This window comes from Periplaneta americana, chromosome 14 (genome assembly GCF_040183065.1).
Source record: "Periplaneta americana isolate PAMFEO1 chromosome 14, P.americana_PAMFEO1_priV1, whole genome shotgun sequence".
In the NCBI taxonomy this organism is placed as follows: Eukaryota; Metazoa; Arthropoda; class Insecta; order Blattodea; family Blattidae; genus Periplaneta; species Periplaneta americana.
The window spans coordinates 108032165-108048326 of NC_091130.1; the positions used below are offsets into that span (position 1 = coordinate 108032165).

General features: G+C 35.5%; 1 protein-coding gene across 3 annotated transcripts in view; it reads left to right on the forward strand.

The window, feature by feature from the left end:
• Positions 1-16162, forward strand: part of LOC138713634 (myotubularin-related protein 9) — an 89131-nt gene that overhangs the window by 20930 nt on the left and 52039 nt on the right. For all 3 annotated transcript variants that reach the window (XM_069845884.1, XM_069845883.1, XM_069845885.1), the window contains exons 4-6: positions 4290-4444; positions 11620-11745; positions 13119-13268. In XM_069845884.1, the coding sequence (XP_069701985.1) occupies positions 4290-4444; positions 11620-11745; positions 13119-13268 (431 nt within the window). The remainder of the gene's footprint in view (positions 1-4289; positions 4445-11619; positions 11746-13118; positions 13269-16162) is intronic.

A 16162-nucleotide genomic window follows, 5' to 3' on the forward strand; every position in this document is an offset into this window, starting at 1 on the left:
TCTCTAATGTATCACATCACATTATATTGTACATGTTTATTGTATTCAGGACCCCTGTGGTCACTCAAATTCTTTGAGCTGATGTCTATAATTTAGAAAATATATATAACAGAGATTTAGATAATTACCAGTTATTTGTAGATAATGTTGTTATTACTATTCAAAATATTCAAAACATTTCATAATTACTGTAGTAGTACAGAGTGATCCAAAAGTCACGCACATCTTAATAATACATTGACACATATTTATAAAGATGAATTTATTACGTTTACTTACATGAGTTACATCATTTTTCATAACATTCTGAAAATGGCAGCCCAATTCAGTAATGCATGTACGAACTCTTTTTACCATGTTTGCGGCCACTTTTTTGAGCACGCGTACACTGATGTTGTTATCTCCATTGTTATATTCCTCTTCAGTTTCTCCAGAGTGTGCAGCCTGTTTTTGTATACCCTTCCTTTAAGATAACCCCACAGGAAAAAATCTGGGGACATCAAATCGGGGAACGTAGGAGCCATAATCCTTGAAAAATGATACGCTCACCAAAAACTTGCACAAAAACTGCATGGTTTTATTACCTGTGTGACATGTGGGACTGTCTGCTGGAACCAACAGTCACGTTCATCATTGTCAAGAAGTGGTGATCCAAATTCCCTAAAACGAGCGATTAATCTTGTTATGGTCGAATTGTTAGGCACTGCCACATCTGGATAATTCCTACGAAATTCGTTTACAACACATGCATAAGAATGACTGGAAAAATAATGTTGAACAATGAAAGCTCGTTTCTCTTGGGAAAACAACATGTTTACCGAGCAATAAACAAAGGACTACTGCAAGCGTCAGTGTATACTGTACATACACATCACAATGACGTCTAGGTTTGTTGCTGTTAATACCCATGATGCTATTTAGGGGTAGCCTATAGCACTTTCCAACTGCACTACTCAATATAGACACTATAATTTTAATGTGAGCTACTTTTGGATCGCTCTGTAATATAATGAACAATGTTATCATCACAGTCACAGTATTCTTACGTGTCTTACATTACACATGGCCTACTGATGTTCTCATTTCATTGTTTTTGGATCATTTTGAAAATTTCTTTTTGTTCTGTATGTTGCAAGTTACTTTGAAGTTACGTTGTTCTCAATACTGGAGTAAGTTCTGGGAAGATCTTAATAATGAAATAGTACATGTCAATATCCAAGAAAATAAAGGACCAGATAAAACATACACCATTTCTGCAACTGCAGTTTGAAGTCAGCTTATAAATTTATACCAAGAGGAAAAGTGAAAAAATTCAGACCTTTCTGGAAAAAAAAAACTCTCATTGCTCTAAAAGATATAAGGAAGAAAGCTAGAATCAAAGCAGAGAAGAGTTCAAATTCAGCTGATATATAGGAATGGAAGAAAATTGCTGCTAAATTTAGAAAAGAATTAACAGTTTTAAGATAAATGCTTTTCACAAATTTCTGGAATCTGTAGATTATAGAAAAGATAGTAAAAGTATATAATTTTTGGCAGCCATAAATAATAATAAACCCAGCCAAAAAAAGTTCCGTAATGTTATAAAAATAAGCTCCTTACAGAAGAAAAAAAATACCATATGCTTTCACATCCATATTTTCAAATTCAAATAGTTAGGGCTACCAGATGTAAAAAATGAAAAGCAGGATATTTTTCCTGAAAAAGCAGGATTTTCCACAAAAACAAGCAGGACATAAAAATGTGACACTAATTTTGAATAATTCTGTTAAGAATGTGAATTATTGAACTTGGTGTACACTAGAATTATTAATACAAGAGACTCAAAGGAAATGGAAGTTCCAGAAGTACACAAATCGATAATTGAAAGCTGCTTCCATATCCTGTATTTTTCCATGATTGAAGCACTACCACCTGCAGATCATGGTTGTTATTCGATGCTCTTTGGTCTTACTGTAGATTCGACTGTGATCTGTGATAAAGTGTATCACTTATGTTATAACATAGCCTATCACGCGCGAAAATTTCTTTTTTTATGTCCAGTAGCATTAAAAAGCAGGACAATGTACGATTTTTTACAATGCTTGGCTGGATGCAGGACACACCTAAAAAGCAGGACATAGGACATGTCTGGAAAAATCCGAACATCTGGTAACCCTAAATAAAGTACCTAAACATATAAAAAAAAAGAAACAAAAATTCATTAAACAAAAATAATGGACTTCTGACTGAATAGGATGGCATTTAAAATTGCCTTCTGAATGCTAGAACTAAAAACTGCAATTTCTCAGCTAAAACCCAAAAAGAGTGCTGGACCTTATAAAATTTCGTCCAAAATGATCATGAATTTAGGAGCAGTAGTCATGAAAAAACGTTTATAAATTTTTTATTTAATATGGAAAATAACAATTTCGGCAATATGGAGAAAAGCATTAATAATAGCAATATTAAAACGAGATAAACCAGCCGATCTACCAGTGAGCTACAGACCCATACCTTTAACAATCATTAACACGTTTCCTAGCTAAAATTATGGAAAGTATGGTTACAGCATAGGATTTTCATATTTTTTAAAAGAAAAAAACCTGGCTCCCACCCAACCTTTTTTTGCATTGGACTTAGCCTATATAGAATTAAATAAAGCAATCAATAACATGGAAAATATATTAATGCTAACTGAATAACAATATCAAGTCAGTTAATTACCTTACAAGTTTCTGATGAAAGAGTAATGGAATGGAGAAAAATTCTCTCCGGCACCAGGATTTGAACCCGGGTTTTCAGCTGTACGTGCTGATGCTTTATCCACTAAGCCACACCGGATACCACCCCAGTGTCGGACAGAATTGTCTCTGATTAAGTTCCAACTCTTGGGTTCCCTCTAGTGGCCGCCCTCTGCACTACGTCATAGATATCTATGAACGTAGGACCGAAGTCCACACATGTGCTGAGGTGCACTCGTTATGAGTGACTAGTTGGCCGGGATCCGACGGAATAAGCGCCGTCTTAAATCACGAAGTGATTTACGCATATCATATATATTATTTTAATGTACCGAAGTACATATGATATTTCCATGCAGATATTCTGCGTCACCATTACTCTTTCATCGTATGGTGACGCAGAATATCTGCATGGAAATATCATATGTACTTCGGTACATTAAAATAATATATATTACAAGTTTCTGTCTTCTTCTTAAGTTCTTTAATTTGCAGCATGCTCCATTCTTCCTTCATTCTTGACTAATTTTAGAAGCTGCTGATTCTACAGCAGGTTATTGTTTTTGTATTGTATTTCACAGAATGTTACACAAGACACATTCTTATAATGTGTTTTAATCGTCAGCAAAGCTGTCATTGTGTCTAAAGTAAGATTATTCCTTCAAAATAATATGAAGGATCTTTCCACAGTCACTCACGTTACATTCATACACATTTCTTATGAACTTATTAGATATACTAAAACAAAAAATAAAGACAGTTTTTTTTTTCTTATTTATTGTACTTAGAAACATTCTTCATGGCAGTAACCAGTAATCAGGAATATACTTACTGTATTTATTTGTGATTTATTGATGAAATAGTTGTAACTCACGTTACACAAAAAAGGCATCCCAAACAAAGACAATAATGTTACTTCATATCTCTCTGAAAGCAAAAGTTTAACATGTTTCCAGTTTTATCATTATTACTGTTTAATATATTTAGAACATAATCACTTTCTTTAACCATGGATAACAAAAAGAGGAATAAAAAAAAATAATTATATTAGGAAGTGCTAGTAATTTACATTACATTTTGTTCCTAAGTGTAAATTAGTGATCATTTTGTTTTGTTACACAGTGATTTATAAATCTTAGTGAAAAATATAGAAAAATAAGCTTTTTTAATTATCGTCTTTTATAATATTGCCACCCAAGGTGATTTTCTTACTTCATTACATGATATATGATGCCTCTATCATTTTAAATTTTCACTGCATACACAATGACAAATGAACGTTTTATTTCGAAAGAACTTTAAATTCAAAGCTATAAACCCAATTACACTTTGATATCAAGTTTCTTGCCATATAAATTTTGTAAAACATTCTGTCCCCTTTCATTCCAACAACTAATGTACATCTTCAGTGCTTGATCTCCAGAGGGAGATGTATTAATCAAGGATTTCAACAATTTCAGTTATGTTTCATGTGTTTGTCGACTGCTATTACATTTTATCCAGAAGTGTTATATCTGTACCGACATTTATTACAGTATATACATAATAGTATTACACATATTGTTACAGATGAACCAACCAAATTGTACCCTTTCTTCTACCGTCCTATGTTCCCCATTCTTGAAGATGGTTGGACTGCATTCCGCCCTGAAACAGAGTATTCACAATTGGTGACAAGTCAGGCTGATGAATGGAGGATCAGTTACATCAATAAAGATTTCAGTGTATGTAACACTTTTCGACTACTACTACTCTTACAATGTAACAGCATGTAATACAAGGTGTGGCAGTGAATCAGGCAATTTTGCAACGCCATCTGGTAAAGCACTTCAAAGCATTTCAGTTACAATGGAGTTGTGGTCAGGAGCGCAACGTGCTTATACTGTAAAAGCATTTTACAAAAACGGCGACAGTTATGTGATCGCTCAGCTTGAATTTCGGAGAGAGTTCGGGATTCATCCTAATCATGCTGTTCCGTCATCTCATGCCATCAAGACCTGGATTCGTAACTTTGAGGCTACTGGTTCTACACTCATTAAGAAAGGTGGTAGTGTTAAAGCAGTGTGTACACCCGAGAACATAGTGGTAGTGAGAGAGACCATTGAACGGAGTCCACACTGGTCTGTGCGTCGTCATTCTGTGTCACTTTGGATTTCTGACCGTAGTGTTTGACGGATTTTACACAAAGATCTTCATTACCACCCTTATGACATTCGAATTACGCGTGCACTACAGGAAACAGGCTTCCCAGACTTTTCTGCAGTTGATTAATGAAAACCAGAATCTCGTGAACAACTTACTGATGAGCGATGAGGCCCATTTTCATTTATCAGGGTTTGTTAATAAACAAAATTGGCATTATTGAGCTGCCACAAACCCAAAAGGAATTCATGAGCAACAACTTCACAGTTTGAAAGTGACAGTGTGGTGCGCGATATCAGCTTTTGCATTATCTGTATGTACTTCTTTGAAGATGAGAGGGAAAGAGCTGTAACTGTGACAGGGCAATGCTACGTTGACATGTTGGAGAACTTCTTAGCTCCTGCACTTGCTCGTCTTCCTGTGAACGAGCTCACGTTCTTTCAACAAGATGGAGCTAGGAGCCACACCGCATGAATCTCCATGGCAGCTGTGAGGAATTTGTTTCCCATCCATGTTATCTCCAGACACGAAGATACCGGATGGCCAGCTAGGTTTTCTGATCTTTCAGCCTGTGACTTCTTTCTCTAGGGGTACTTGAAATCTCATGTTTTTAGTACTCCAGCACCACACACGATTCAGGAGTTGAAACACCGAATTCGGGAAGAAATTGAACGAATTCCTGTGGAGATGCTGCAAAGAGTAATGGGTGATGTTAGGAAACGACTTACTGAGTGCGTACAGAGGGATGGTGGTCATTTGTAAGACGTTATTTTCGCAAAATAAGGACTGTTCATTCAGTTTAATTGCTTGTAAATTAAATGCTTGTATGTATACTTTGTGTTCGTCTGTGATAAAGGTGAATAAATCTAGTCATTCACCCACGATAACATTTAAAAAATCGCCCGATTCATTGCCGAACCCTGTATTACATTCATATTAATTATATATTGTTAAGAAGTGATTGCTTGTTTGTCTGCATGTACAGAGTGCCAGATTTAGAACCTTACCAATAAGTAGAGTCCAGATTTATATGTACTGAAAGTTAATTTTTGACTTGATACCATTTATAAACATACAAGCCATGCCTCCACTCCCTTTTAGATGCCATTCCTTTCATTCAGTATTTTCCTTTCGTACCATTAACAGTCTTTAACACTGCGAACTGCTACTTACATATCAGTACACATTTACAAGATGCATTGTCTAGTCGTTGTTACATTTTGTAGTCTTGTTATGCAGGCTTAAAAACCCTCCTAATCAACACTACATAAATTCAATAAAATACATAGTTTTATTTTAAAACTTTCTAGTCCACTGCTGTGGAATAACAATGTACCTGACCGTGAAATGAGCAGGCCCACGTTCCAATCCTGGTTGGGACAAGTTACCTATTTGAGGTTTTTTTCCGGGGTTTTCCCACAACACATTGAGAGCAAAAATGCTGCATAACTTTCGGCATTGGACTCTGGACTCATTTCAGCTCAGTGGTAAAGTCCGGAGTGCTTATCGCCAGCAAATGAAGATTATGCAGGTTCAAATCCTCCTTGATGTGATTTTTTATAAAATTTAATTATTTCATTAAGTAATGATTTTAAATCAATATTTTGTTTTCACCCTCATTGCTTCATAGTATCAACTTTCTTTCCTAATACAAAATAATATATTGCGTTTCGGTCAGTTTTAGTTAATTGCAATATTGTTGGTATTTGTGTAAATGAATGCATGCACATACAAGAAGCAGCACATATCTGTGTTTTGTTTTCTGTCATCATACTGAGTTCTGCCATGGCTGATAGCACACACAAGGACGTAAGCTCAAGGAAATCATTCCTTACTCTTGTTAATTCTGCAGGTTACTCGATTTCCCAGGCTGCAAGGAAGATTGGCGTCCCTGTATCTACTGGCCACAGGTGGGTGCAGTTATCCAGGGAAGAGTTGAACACTGTCGTCCAGGTTCTGGAAGAAGATGTGTGTCCACTCCTGAGCAGAATGCAGCTCTGGTTGCAGAAACAGTCAGGAATCCTTACCAGTCTTCTGCTTCTGCCATTAGAAGTAATATGCATTTCCTTGGATCTTCTTGAACAGCTCTGCTGTGTTTAAAAGATGCAGGACTCTTCACTCGCATAGCAACAAAGAAGGAATCTCTAAAAGACCATCAAAAGGCTATTTCGTCTCGCGTTTGCAGAGAAAAATGCCAATCGCAACCAGAATAGAGTCATATTCTCAGATGAGGTGATTTTTCCTTCTACGCACTGTGGGAAAGTGATCGTCTATTGTCCACAAGGAGCTCGATTTGACGAAAGGTACATGGTTGAGCAGTTTCGCTAAAGCCATGTATCTATGTTTTGGGGCTGGATGTCTCGTATTGGTCTGGGTGTTTTCTCAACGAAACACTGAAAAGAGAACAATACTAGGTCATCCTTGAACACGTCATGATTCCCTCTGTGAGGATGCATTATCCAAATGGAGTCATTGATTTCGTACAGGATAATCATGCTGTCCATACATCCAATGCGGTCTCATGTTGGTTTGCCAAGAGGCAGGATATCACTGTGATGGACTGGCCTTCCTACTTACTCGATTTCATTCCCATTGAAAATGTATGGGCAGAGATGAAAAAAGAAGTGGCTTGGCTTGCAAATCAACAGAGGATAAAGGAGGCCTTGTGGACTCTAATTCAAAAGGCCTGGAATACAATATTGACACATCATTGGCACTGTAGAAATTTGATTTCATCCATGCCTTGAAGGTTGAGGCAAGTCATGTGGGCTGAAGGGTGGCATACCCAATATTTATTTAAACTAATGGCAGGTGCATTGATATACATCATTGTTTCATGAATTGTCTTCTTGCTTCCCAGTATCAGTCACATTCTGATGTCCATGATAACATTAGGCAGTGCTGAAGATATTCTCGCATACCCGATATGTTGTTGTTTTCTAATGCCAAGTGTTTGACAATAAAGTCATTTGAGCTCTTGTACTCCAATATTTTTCAAAGATATTGTCATGGTCAGGCACTGAAGCACAGATTTTGAGATGTTCCAAATCCATTTCTTGGTTTGAATTTCACAATGGGTAGTTAGGGGACTGATATATTCCAATTTTATGCAGGTGTTTGGCCAAACAGTCATGGCTTGTTGCCAATCTAAATGCAGCTACAGACAATTTACTTGGTAAATCGGGAATTAACTGTGGATTATGATGCCGAGAGTTCCATTTTTCCCTTGAGATTGTGTTATCAAACTTTGTTTGTTAAAGATTAAGTATGTAGATTTAATAAATCTTTTCACAGAGTAATAAGTAGATTTAGTAACAGGTCTTGCTACCCTTCTTCGCTAAAGCATCTGCATTCTCGTTTCCCAGGATTCCACAATGGGATGGTATCCATTGGAATACAATTTTTTTTATTGAGTGTTATTAATTGAGAGAGCATTTTAGTTATTTCTGCTGTTTTTGATGAAGGTGTGTGTCTAGAGACTTGATAGAATAGCTGCTTTGGAGTCTGAAAATATAACTGCATTCTTAAATTTATTGATGTGGCATAGAAGATACCTGAGACTTTCACTTATTGCAATGATTTCTCCATCAAAACTTGTTATTCCATATCAAAGCATTTTACCACACAAATTCCAAGAGCATACCCGATATTAGAAATATGGTTTTGTTTTGTTGTTGTTTTTCATATGAGAGTATTTATTTTCGTTGCGATTTGTTCCTTTATTTATTTTGATCTCAGATGAAAGAAAGAAGCTCATTTTTTTTATTTATTTTTTTTTTTGTGTTTGCACATAAATGCCACAACTTACAAATTATTTAAATGCGAATATGGACAATAACCAGCATGCTGAATGTATTTTGTTAAACAAAAGATAAAAATAAGATGGAGGCAGAATCCTGTGATCTTACAATTAGTGCACTAGTACTTTAAACCACTCAGCCACAGTGATACGGTAGGTCGAATGTTTCTTTATGAATATGTTATGCATGCTCTTGGTGAATGGCATCCACTGCATATGATCAAAGGAAAACATAAAACTTTTTAGTATGAATGCAGCTTTATGCGAGTGCACGAGTCTTATTCATTCAGGGGTGGGCTAGTTTATCATTCATTGTATTTATTAGTAGTAGTAGTAGTTGTATTTATTAATTTGTATTCATTTCAAACTTACTAGCAATAAAAAAAAAATAAATAAATAAATTTGAGATCTGCTGATCACCACTTAGTTTCTTGAGCCTTCCCATTTTTTTAGTCTTAGGCTGTATTTATTATAATGTTGCGCTTGGGTTTTTCAAGTCTTTGTTTAAATTAAGGGACACTCTGGTAACTTTGAAAAATCTTTTCTATTTTACAGATTTCAACCAAATTTCACTTTTAATATCTGGTGCAGAATAGTTGGAGAAATAATTCCTAGTATACCTTTTCCTATATGTCCTTTAATTTTTTAGTTATTGCCTTCAAAATTCGTAATTAATTTTTTTTTTAAATTTGACAACAATAAAAATTATTATTCAGGGCACAAACAAACCTATACAGAATCGATACTTGGGACTGATCTAGAGCATGGTGTATATGTAAGTACCTCCAAAATATAAATATTGGACAATGTTTACTATGAAATATAGGATCAGAAATACTTTTAAAAAAGTTGCTGTAATGGCGATTTAAAAGGCCATTTTCATTCTTTGGGCATCACAGACATTACAAAACATTTTTAACCAACTTGAGAACGGAGTTGAATAAATTTCCTTTGCAGGATGAAAGTATGCATAGTAATGAATAGAGCCCGGATGTTAGGCATAATGCCTTTTTGATCTGAGTGTATGTATGAAAGACCCATTAGAGATAAACACGTTTCCACACATTTTTGGATGATAGACCCAATTTTTATTTTGCCTTTTTTGCCTATTTTAGCTTCTGTTGCCTATTTTAAGGTTAAATGTCTTTTTTAGCCTTTTACATCATTATTGTACATTCTTTATATTTTCAATGCATTTAAAATAAACCGCACATAAAGTATATCAAAAAACAAAAAAGAATGGTTGTACAAATTAAAAATATATATCCACCTCACACAAATATTTGCTGAGAATCTTATTCTCCAGCAATACATGTGTTTCCAAGAAGTCATAAACTTTTCTCCCCTACCGCTTCCATCTTTTATGTCACTTAACAAAGATGTTTGAACAGTATAACCCTCAGTGCTCAGGTCACTTCAGGGTTTACCAGCAAAAGGTCTGGCTACTGTTGTCACTTGCACGCACAAGTCACACATACTTTGAAGTTTCTAATCCCTTCTCACACTCCTCTTTTCTCACAGTCCGTTTTTCCCGATCTCTGAAAGAAAGTAGAGACAGTCCTTCTGAAATAAGTTGTTTTAAGTTTGCTCCAATCACTTCAATAGAAATAGATCTTTTTCCACCATGAAAAACGTTCTCTCTGACAAGTGGCTCACTATGACAGTTGACAACTTAAAAAAGCATCTTGTTGTGACATGTAACCAAGGAAAGTGAGTACCGTATGGGATAGTTTATTAAGTATTTGTCTGTTTTTGTCTGTTTTCATGAATAATAAATGCCTATTTCATTGCCTATTTTTAGTGCCTATATGCCTGCCTATTTTAACCAAAATAAATGCCTAAACATCCGGGCTCTAGTAATGATGGTTTTTAAGTGAAAAAAGAAAAATCACAAAAGTTTTTATATTTTTCAGTGGCAATTGAAAAGTACTATTTTCATTATATTGTTCACACAGTCATTATAAAAACTTTTTTAAACTAACTTAGAAGTTGAATTGAAGAAATTCTTTTGGCAGGATGAAAGTACACATAGTAATGGTGTTTTTAAATTGAAGAAAATAAAATACCTTAGTGTCTCCTTAATCTTTACAGTGTTTCGGAATGACTCGCTGCTTTCATTTCCTCTTTTATTTTGCTGTAATGGATTCAATTAATAAAGAACCTTGTAGATCATACATGATGTATTCAGGAAGATACAACCAGTAAAAAGTTCTGATTATCTACATACATTTGAAAACCCAGAAAGTACAACATAATCAGACTTCATTAGGGACTCAATTTTATTTACTTATGTTTTTTAAAGTTAATTTCATTATTTGAACACAAATCTTAATTGAAGTTGAAAAGCAAAGTTCATGTAACAGTCACAAATACTTGGCAAATATGAACTGAACAAGGCCTCTTACAGTTTTTTAACGAATTCTGTTATTTAGTTTACTTACTTCATTTTTATGTATTGTTGAGTCCCAATGGAGTAGGTCGAAGTTTGTAACATCTTGATATTCTCTCTCATGTTCGAACATTGCACAACACTAATGTTTTTTTTTTTTTTTTTGTATGCATGAGGAACCCGAAGTCTTACACTGCAATCTGAGGGTTATTGTACTCACCACTCTCTTGTGAATGATTGAGTAGCCGAATGGCCGTGCTCTTGTACAAGTACAGCATGCTGCACCGTGAACTTAACCTGGGCTATTGTATGAATGATGATGATATGTGAATTAATGTTGGAAAAATTAATCCGAGGTTCAATGCCGAAAATTACCCAGTAATTCTGCTTCAATTGGTTGAGGGAAAACCCTGGAAGAAATCCCAACCAGGATTTGAACCTGAGCCCGCTCATTTCGTAGCCAGACGTGCTGACCATTACTTCACAGCGGTGGACAACTCTAATGCTTACATCACTTTATTCTTTATCTTTCATTGGACAGACTATTGTATTTTGATTGTGTGTTGCAGGTGTGCCCCACTTACCCAAGTGCAGTTGTGGTACCCAAACAGGTGGATGATGAGACAATTATTGCAGCCGCAAATTTTCGTGAAGGTGGTCGATTTCCAGTTCTCAGCTACAGGCATGATGGTGGGGTAGGTTGTGAAAGTCTTATTTGCGTGACTTAGTCAACCATATGGTTAAACAACAAGAACTGCGAAAATAAAACTGAGTATTATTTAATTAAATTCCATATAATTCCGTAAAATAGAGAGGTAAAATGATTGTATGTATGTTAAAACAGACACGTACCAGAAAACTAGAATGCCTACATATGGAATAGTGAAGATATTACGTAAAACATTGCCATGTTGAGGCAGCAAACATGATGGATCCATTTGTTGGATGTCCACTAAGCTGGCTTTAACATCTTTATACAGAAGTAAAGCTTGATCTATGAGCATTGTATTTGTGATGGCTAGGAGAGCCACATTTGGGACTATTTTGTACATTTTTGTTATAAGGATGAGGACAGAAAGAATCTTTAAATATTAGTAGGAATCTTTTCTTCTGAAAGGAGTAATCAAATGGCCCACAGACATCTGCTGTCATTAGTTCTCCTGCCGTGGTTGCACTATCTCGATCACCAAAAGATTTATGATGAAGCTTACTGTAGATGCATGGCTCGTGAAGTTAATTATTGAGTTGCACTTTCTTGCCTAATCCTCTTTCAATTGATGTGACGAATGTCTTGGTGACCCTATCTTTCATGATATTGTAGTAATGAAGTATCTGTAACATCAGTCTCTTCACATTTTTAATGGCATTACCATTGCTTTATGTAAAGTTCCATTACCTCATGTTTTCCAAGAATAAAAACTTCATCATTACCCTCAAGCCAGCAATCTGTCTGTTGATTTAAACTCAATGTTTGAATTTTTGTCTTGAGCTACTAATATTGACAACATATTTTTAGATAGTTGTGGAATGTACCAAACATCATGTAATGTGACTATTTTCTTTGTATTGCCTACTTGTGTTAAATTGTTTTTAATTTGTCATGAATACATTTCATGATTTTTTCTTTCTCATGGGATATTGGAGAAAATACAGGAAGTGAAAAAAGTATATCTGAAATAAATTAACATGGGAAGTATAGAAATTTTGCCAGAACCTCGGGAAAAAAAAACGCATAAGTGCGAAATGTATAAAAGAGGTTTTACTGTATCAGTATTAAAAATTCTGTTACACAACATTACATCAAAATCACCATTATAATGCAAAATGAGGTATGAATTCGTAACAAAATATTATAAATAAAGAAAGAGAGGAAGGAGCATACGTGAAGTTTTTGGAACTATCTTTAGGTTTAATCTGATGTGGTAGTAAAAAAAAGTACTGACATTTTGAAAACATTAAAAGTACAAGTATCAAATAAAGTAAAAATACGGGGGAGAGGAGGAATGGAGCAAAAATGTTAAATTCATGAGTGTTTCAGAAAAATGTTGGAAGTATTTATTGTTTTCAGAGTGTCCTGTTGAGAAGTAGTCAGCCTATGACAGGTCCCAATTCTAAACGATGCAAAGAAGATGAGAGACTCATCAATTCTGTTCTGGGGCCGGGTAAACGAGGTTATATTATTGACACCCGTACACAGACACTTGCTCAGACTGCCAAGGTATGATGGAAAACAAAACAAAAATCTTATTCTATATTTTCTTAACACAAATCTCTTTAACACTTTAGCTTAGCCTTAACCTATGCCTGTATGTTCATTTTATTCTTGTATTTGTACATCTTACGATAATACTTGATACAGTCTGGTAATTGTTCCCACCAGTTATCATTAATCATAGTAAAGAGACACAATAATATTAATCAGCATCTTTAATTCACATCATTATTTTATGAATTAATATACAATAGAGCCTCTGTATTTGCAGATTCAATTTCCATGGTTACAGTAATCTGCAGTTTACTGTGGCCCGAAAATATTAAATAAAAAATTCCAGAAATTAATTACTCATAAATTTTCAAATTGCTCGTCATTCTGAGTAACATGGTAAAATCTTTCATTGCTCCATCATCCAACATCTGTTCAGAGTTAAATTAAAACGTCACAATCCTGTTCATTCAATAGAGAGTACAAATATAATAATGCACAATATATTTTATTAGGGGAGATGCAGGCAATGGCGGTCACCTAAGCGAAATCTGACTGTGTCAGACAACTAATAATCCAATTCGAATTTTGGTGAAGGCATTAGAACTGTTGAACTATCCACTTTTAACTGCGTATATTAAAATTTTATAAACAGTTGTTAATTTTTATATAAATCCTTTAATTAAAGACCACTGCATTGACCGGAATTCCCAGCATATGAAGGTAATAACGGTCATGAAATTTACAATTGAATTTAAAGGGAGCAACCTATCATATGATTTATTTAATATTTTCTAGGTTACAATGCATGTACCAATCAATGCAATTACACAAAAACAATGTTACAATGGATATGAAAATTAAAAGTCTTATGTTTACGTCTGTCTTTCTCCAAAATAGTTAGAAATTATATAAAAAAAAAAAAACAAAAAACAAAATAACTGCATACAATATTTTGTTAGCTACAAATCCGCCTTAAGGAAGTTACATGAAAGACAATCTCATACGTTTTCAGTTACAGATATAGTTAAAAGATTTTCTCAGGTCTCTGAACGGAAATTAATCATTCATGTTAAGGCAGTAGTCACAGTCATACCAATTGGCACTATCACAGCCACTACATGGTGCATGTACCCACTTTCCGCAGCTTGTACAACGCTACCATAATTCACAATTCATGCCATAATCATTGCGCAGAAAGCACTTCTCTCTGTCACTCTCCAGTTCATCACTGCTATCACACATGACGAGATCATCAACCTATGATGAAGATTCAAAGAACTTCTTGGGGAGTTTTTTCTTTGAATCAGATCTCTTTGCAGCAGATCTTTTAGGCTCGTATTTCTTTTCTTCTTTCTGCGACAGTTTCTTCTGTTTTTTAGCCTCAAACTTTTTCTTCATAGGTGAAGAAGTGAGTATTTCAGAGTGCTGCTTTTTCCTTCCTCCTGATCTTCTATTGTTAGATGTACTAGGTCCAGGTGATATCTCATTCAAAATTGTGGAAATACTGATTTGTGTGTCATTGCATTTTTCCTGTTCTGGTGTTTCATTGACAGCTGCAGAAACAGTTGACTGAGCAGCAACATTGCACTCTAATGGAGCAGAAACAGGGTGAGATGAACAGATGTTTGACTGATTAGGGGGATTACACTGTGATGTGGCTGGGTGAAGATCAGGGTTATAATAATCTGAATCTGGAAACAAATTGGGATTTAAAGGGAAAATTCCTGTTGCTTCAAAACCTGATAAAGCATTCGCTATGTTAGCAACTCTGGCATATGCTTTGTTGAATAATTCTGCAAGATTGTCAGGTCTGATACACTTGAACTTGTTCATTTTCATGTAGGTGTCACACTCCTTATTAAATGCTGTCTTGAGAGGTCCAAAGAATGTCACATCAAGTGGCTGGGTTCTGTGAGAAGTGTGGGGTGGCAATGAAACCATAACAATATTTTTCATCCTGCAGAATTCATATGCCTCTAAGGTGCAATGGGAGTAATGGTTGTCAAGGATCATAAGGATAGGGCTTTCTGGAGTAGGATGGGAGTGATGGGCAAAATGTTTCAACCACTTCAAGAAAAGTTCTTCATTGGACCAGCCATTTTTGGAACAACTGTACATTGCATCAGTAGGTCCGCCTTTTTCAAGAGTCGGACTCATTCGTTTCCGAGCATATATAAACATGGGGGGAATATAGTTCCCAGCAGCACTCATGGCACATATCACAGTGGCGTGTGTGCCACGCTGTGCACTTGTAGCTGCTCCCATTCGTTTTTGGCCTTTGGGTGCCAAAATAGTTCCAGGTTCTTGGACTGTTCCAATCCCTGTTTCGTCTACATTGTAGACATGTGATGCCGAGAATCCATACTTTAGAAAAACTTCCTCAAGATTAGTGTAAAATTTCGCGACTTCTTCCTTATTGAAACCTTTAATGCGATTAATACTTATTGCCTCTGGTTTTCTCAAAGACAAAGAAGGGTTTCGCTTCAGGAAACCTTCAAGCCGATAACGTCCTGCCATTTTTGTTTCTTTAGAGAATGGATGTTTTATTTTATTTGCTTCAGCAAACTCAAAGGCTGCACGCTTTACATCATTTGGCGTTAGACCATAGAAGAGATTTGCCAAAACTTTTAACTGGTTGCACATCTCTACTTCTTGGTCAGGAGTAAAAATTGACTTCTTTCCTAATTTAGGATCATTATAGTTCTGCTTACTTATCCTCTCCTGAAGTGTGCTGAAGGAGATTCCAGTAGACTTCGACACTGACCTGATGGACTTTCCATCCTGAATAGCCTTTACGGCTCTTTGAAGATATTCTGCTGTCCAGCTGCCTCTGTTTGTCTTACGCCTGTATTTGCCTACCATCTGAAGGAAATGCAAAAATAAATAGATGACTAGATAGACAGGTA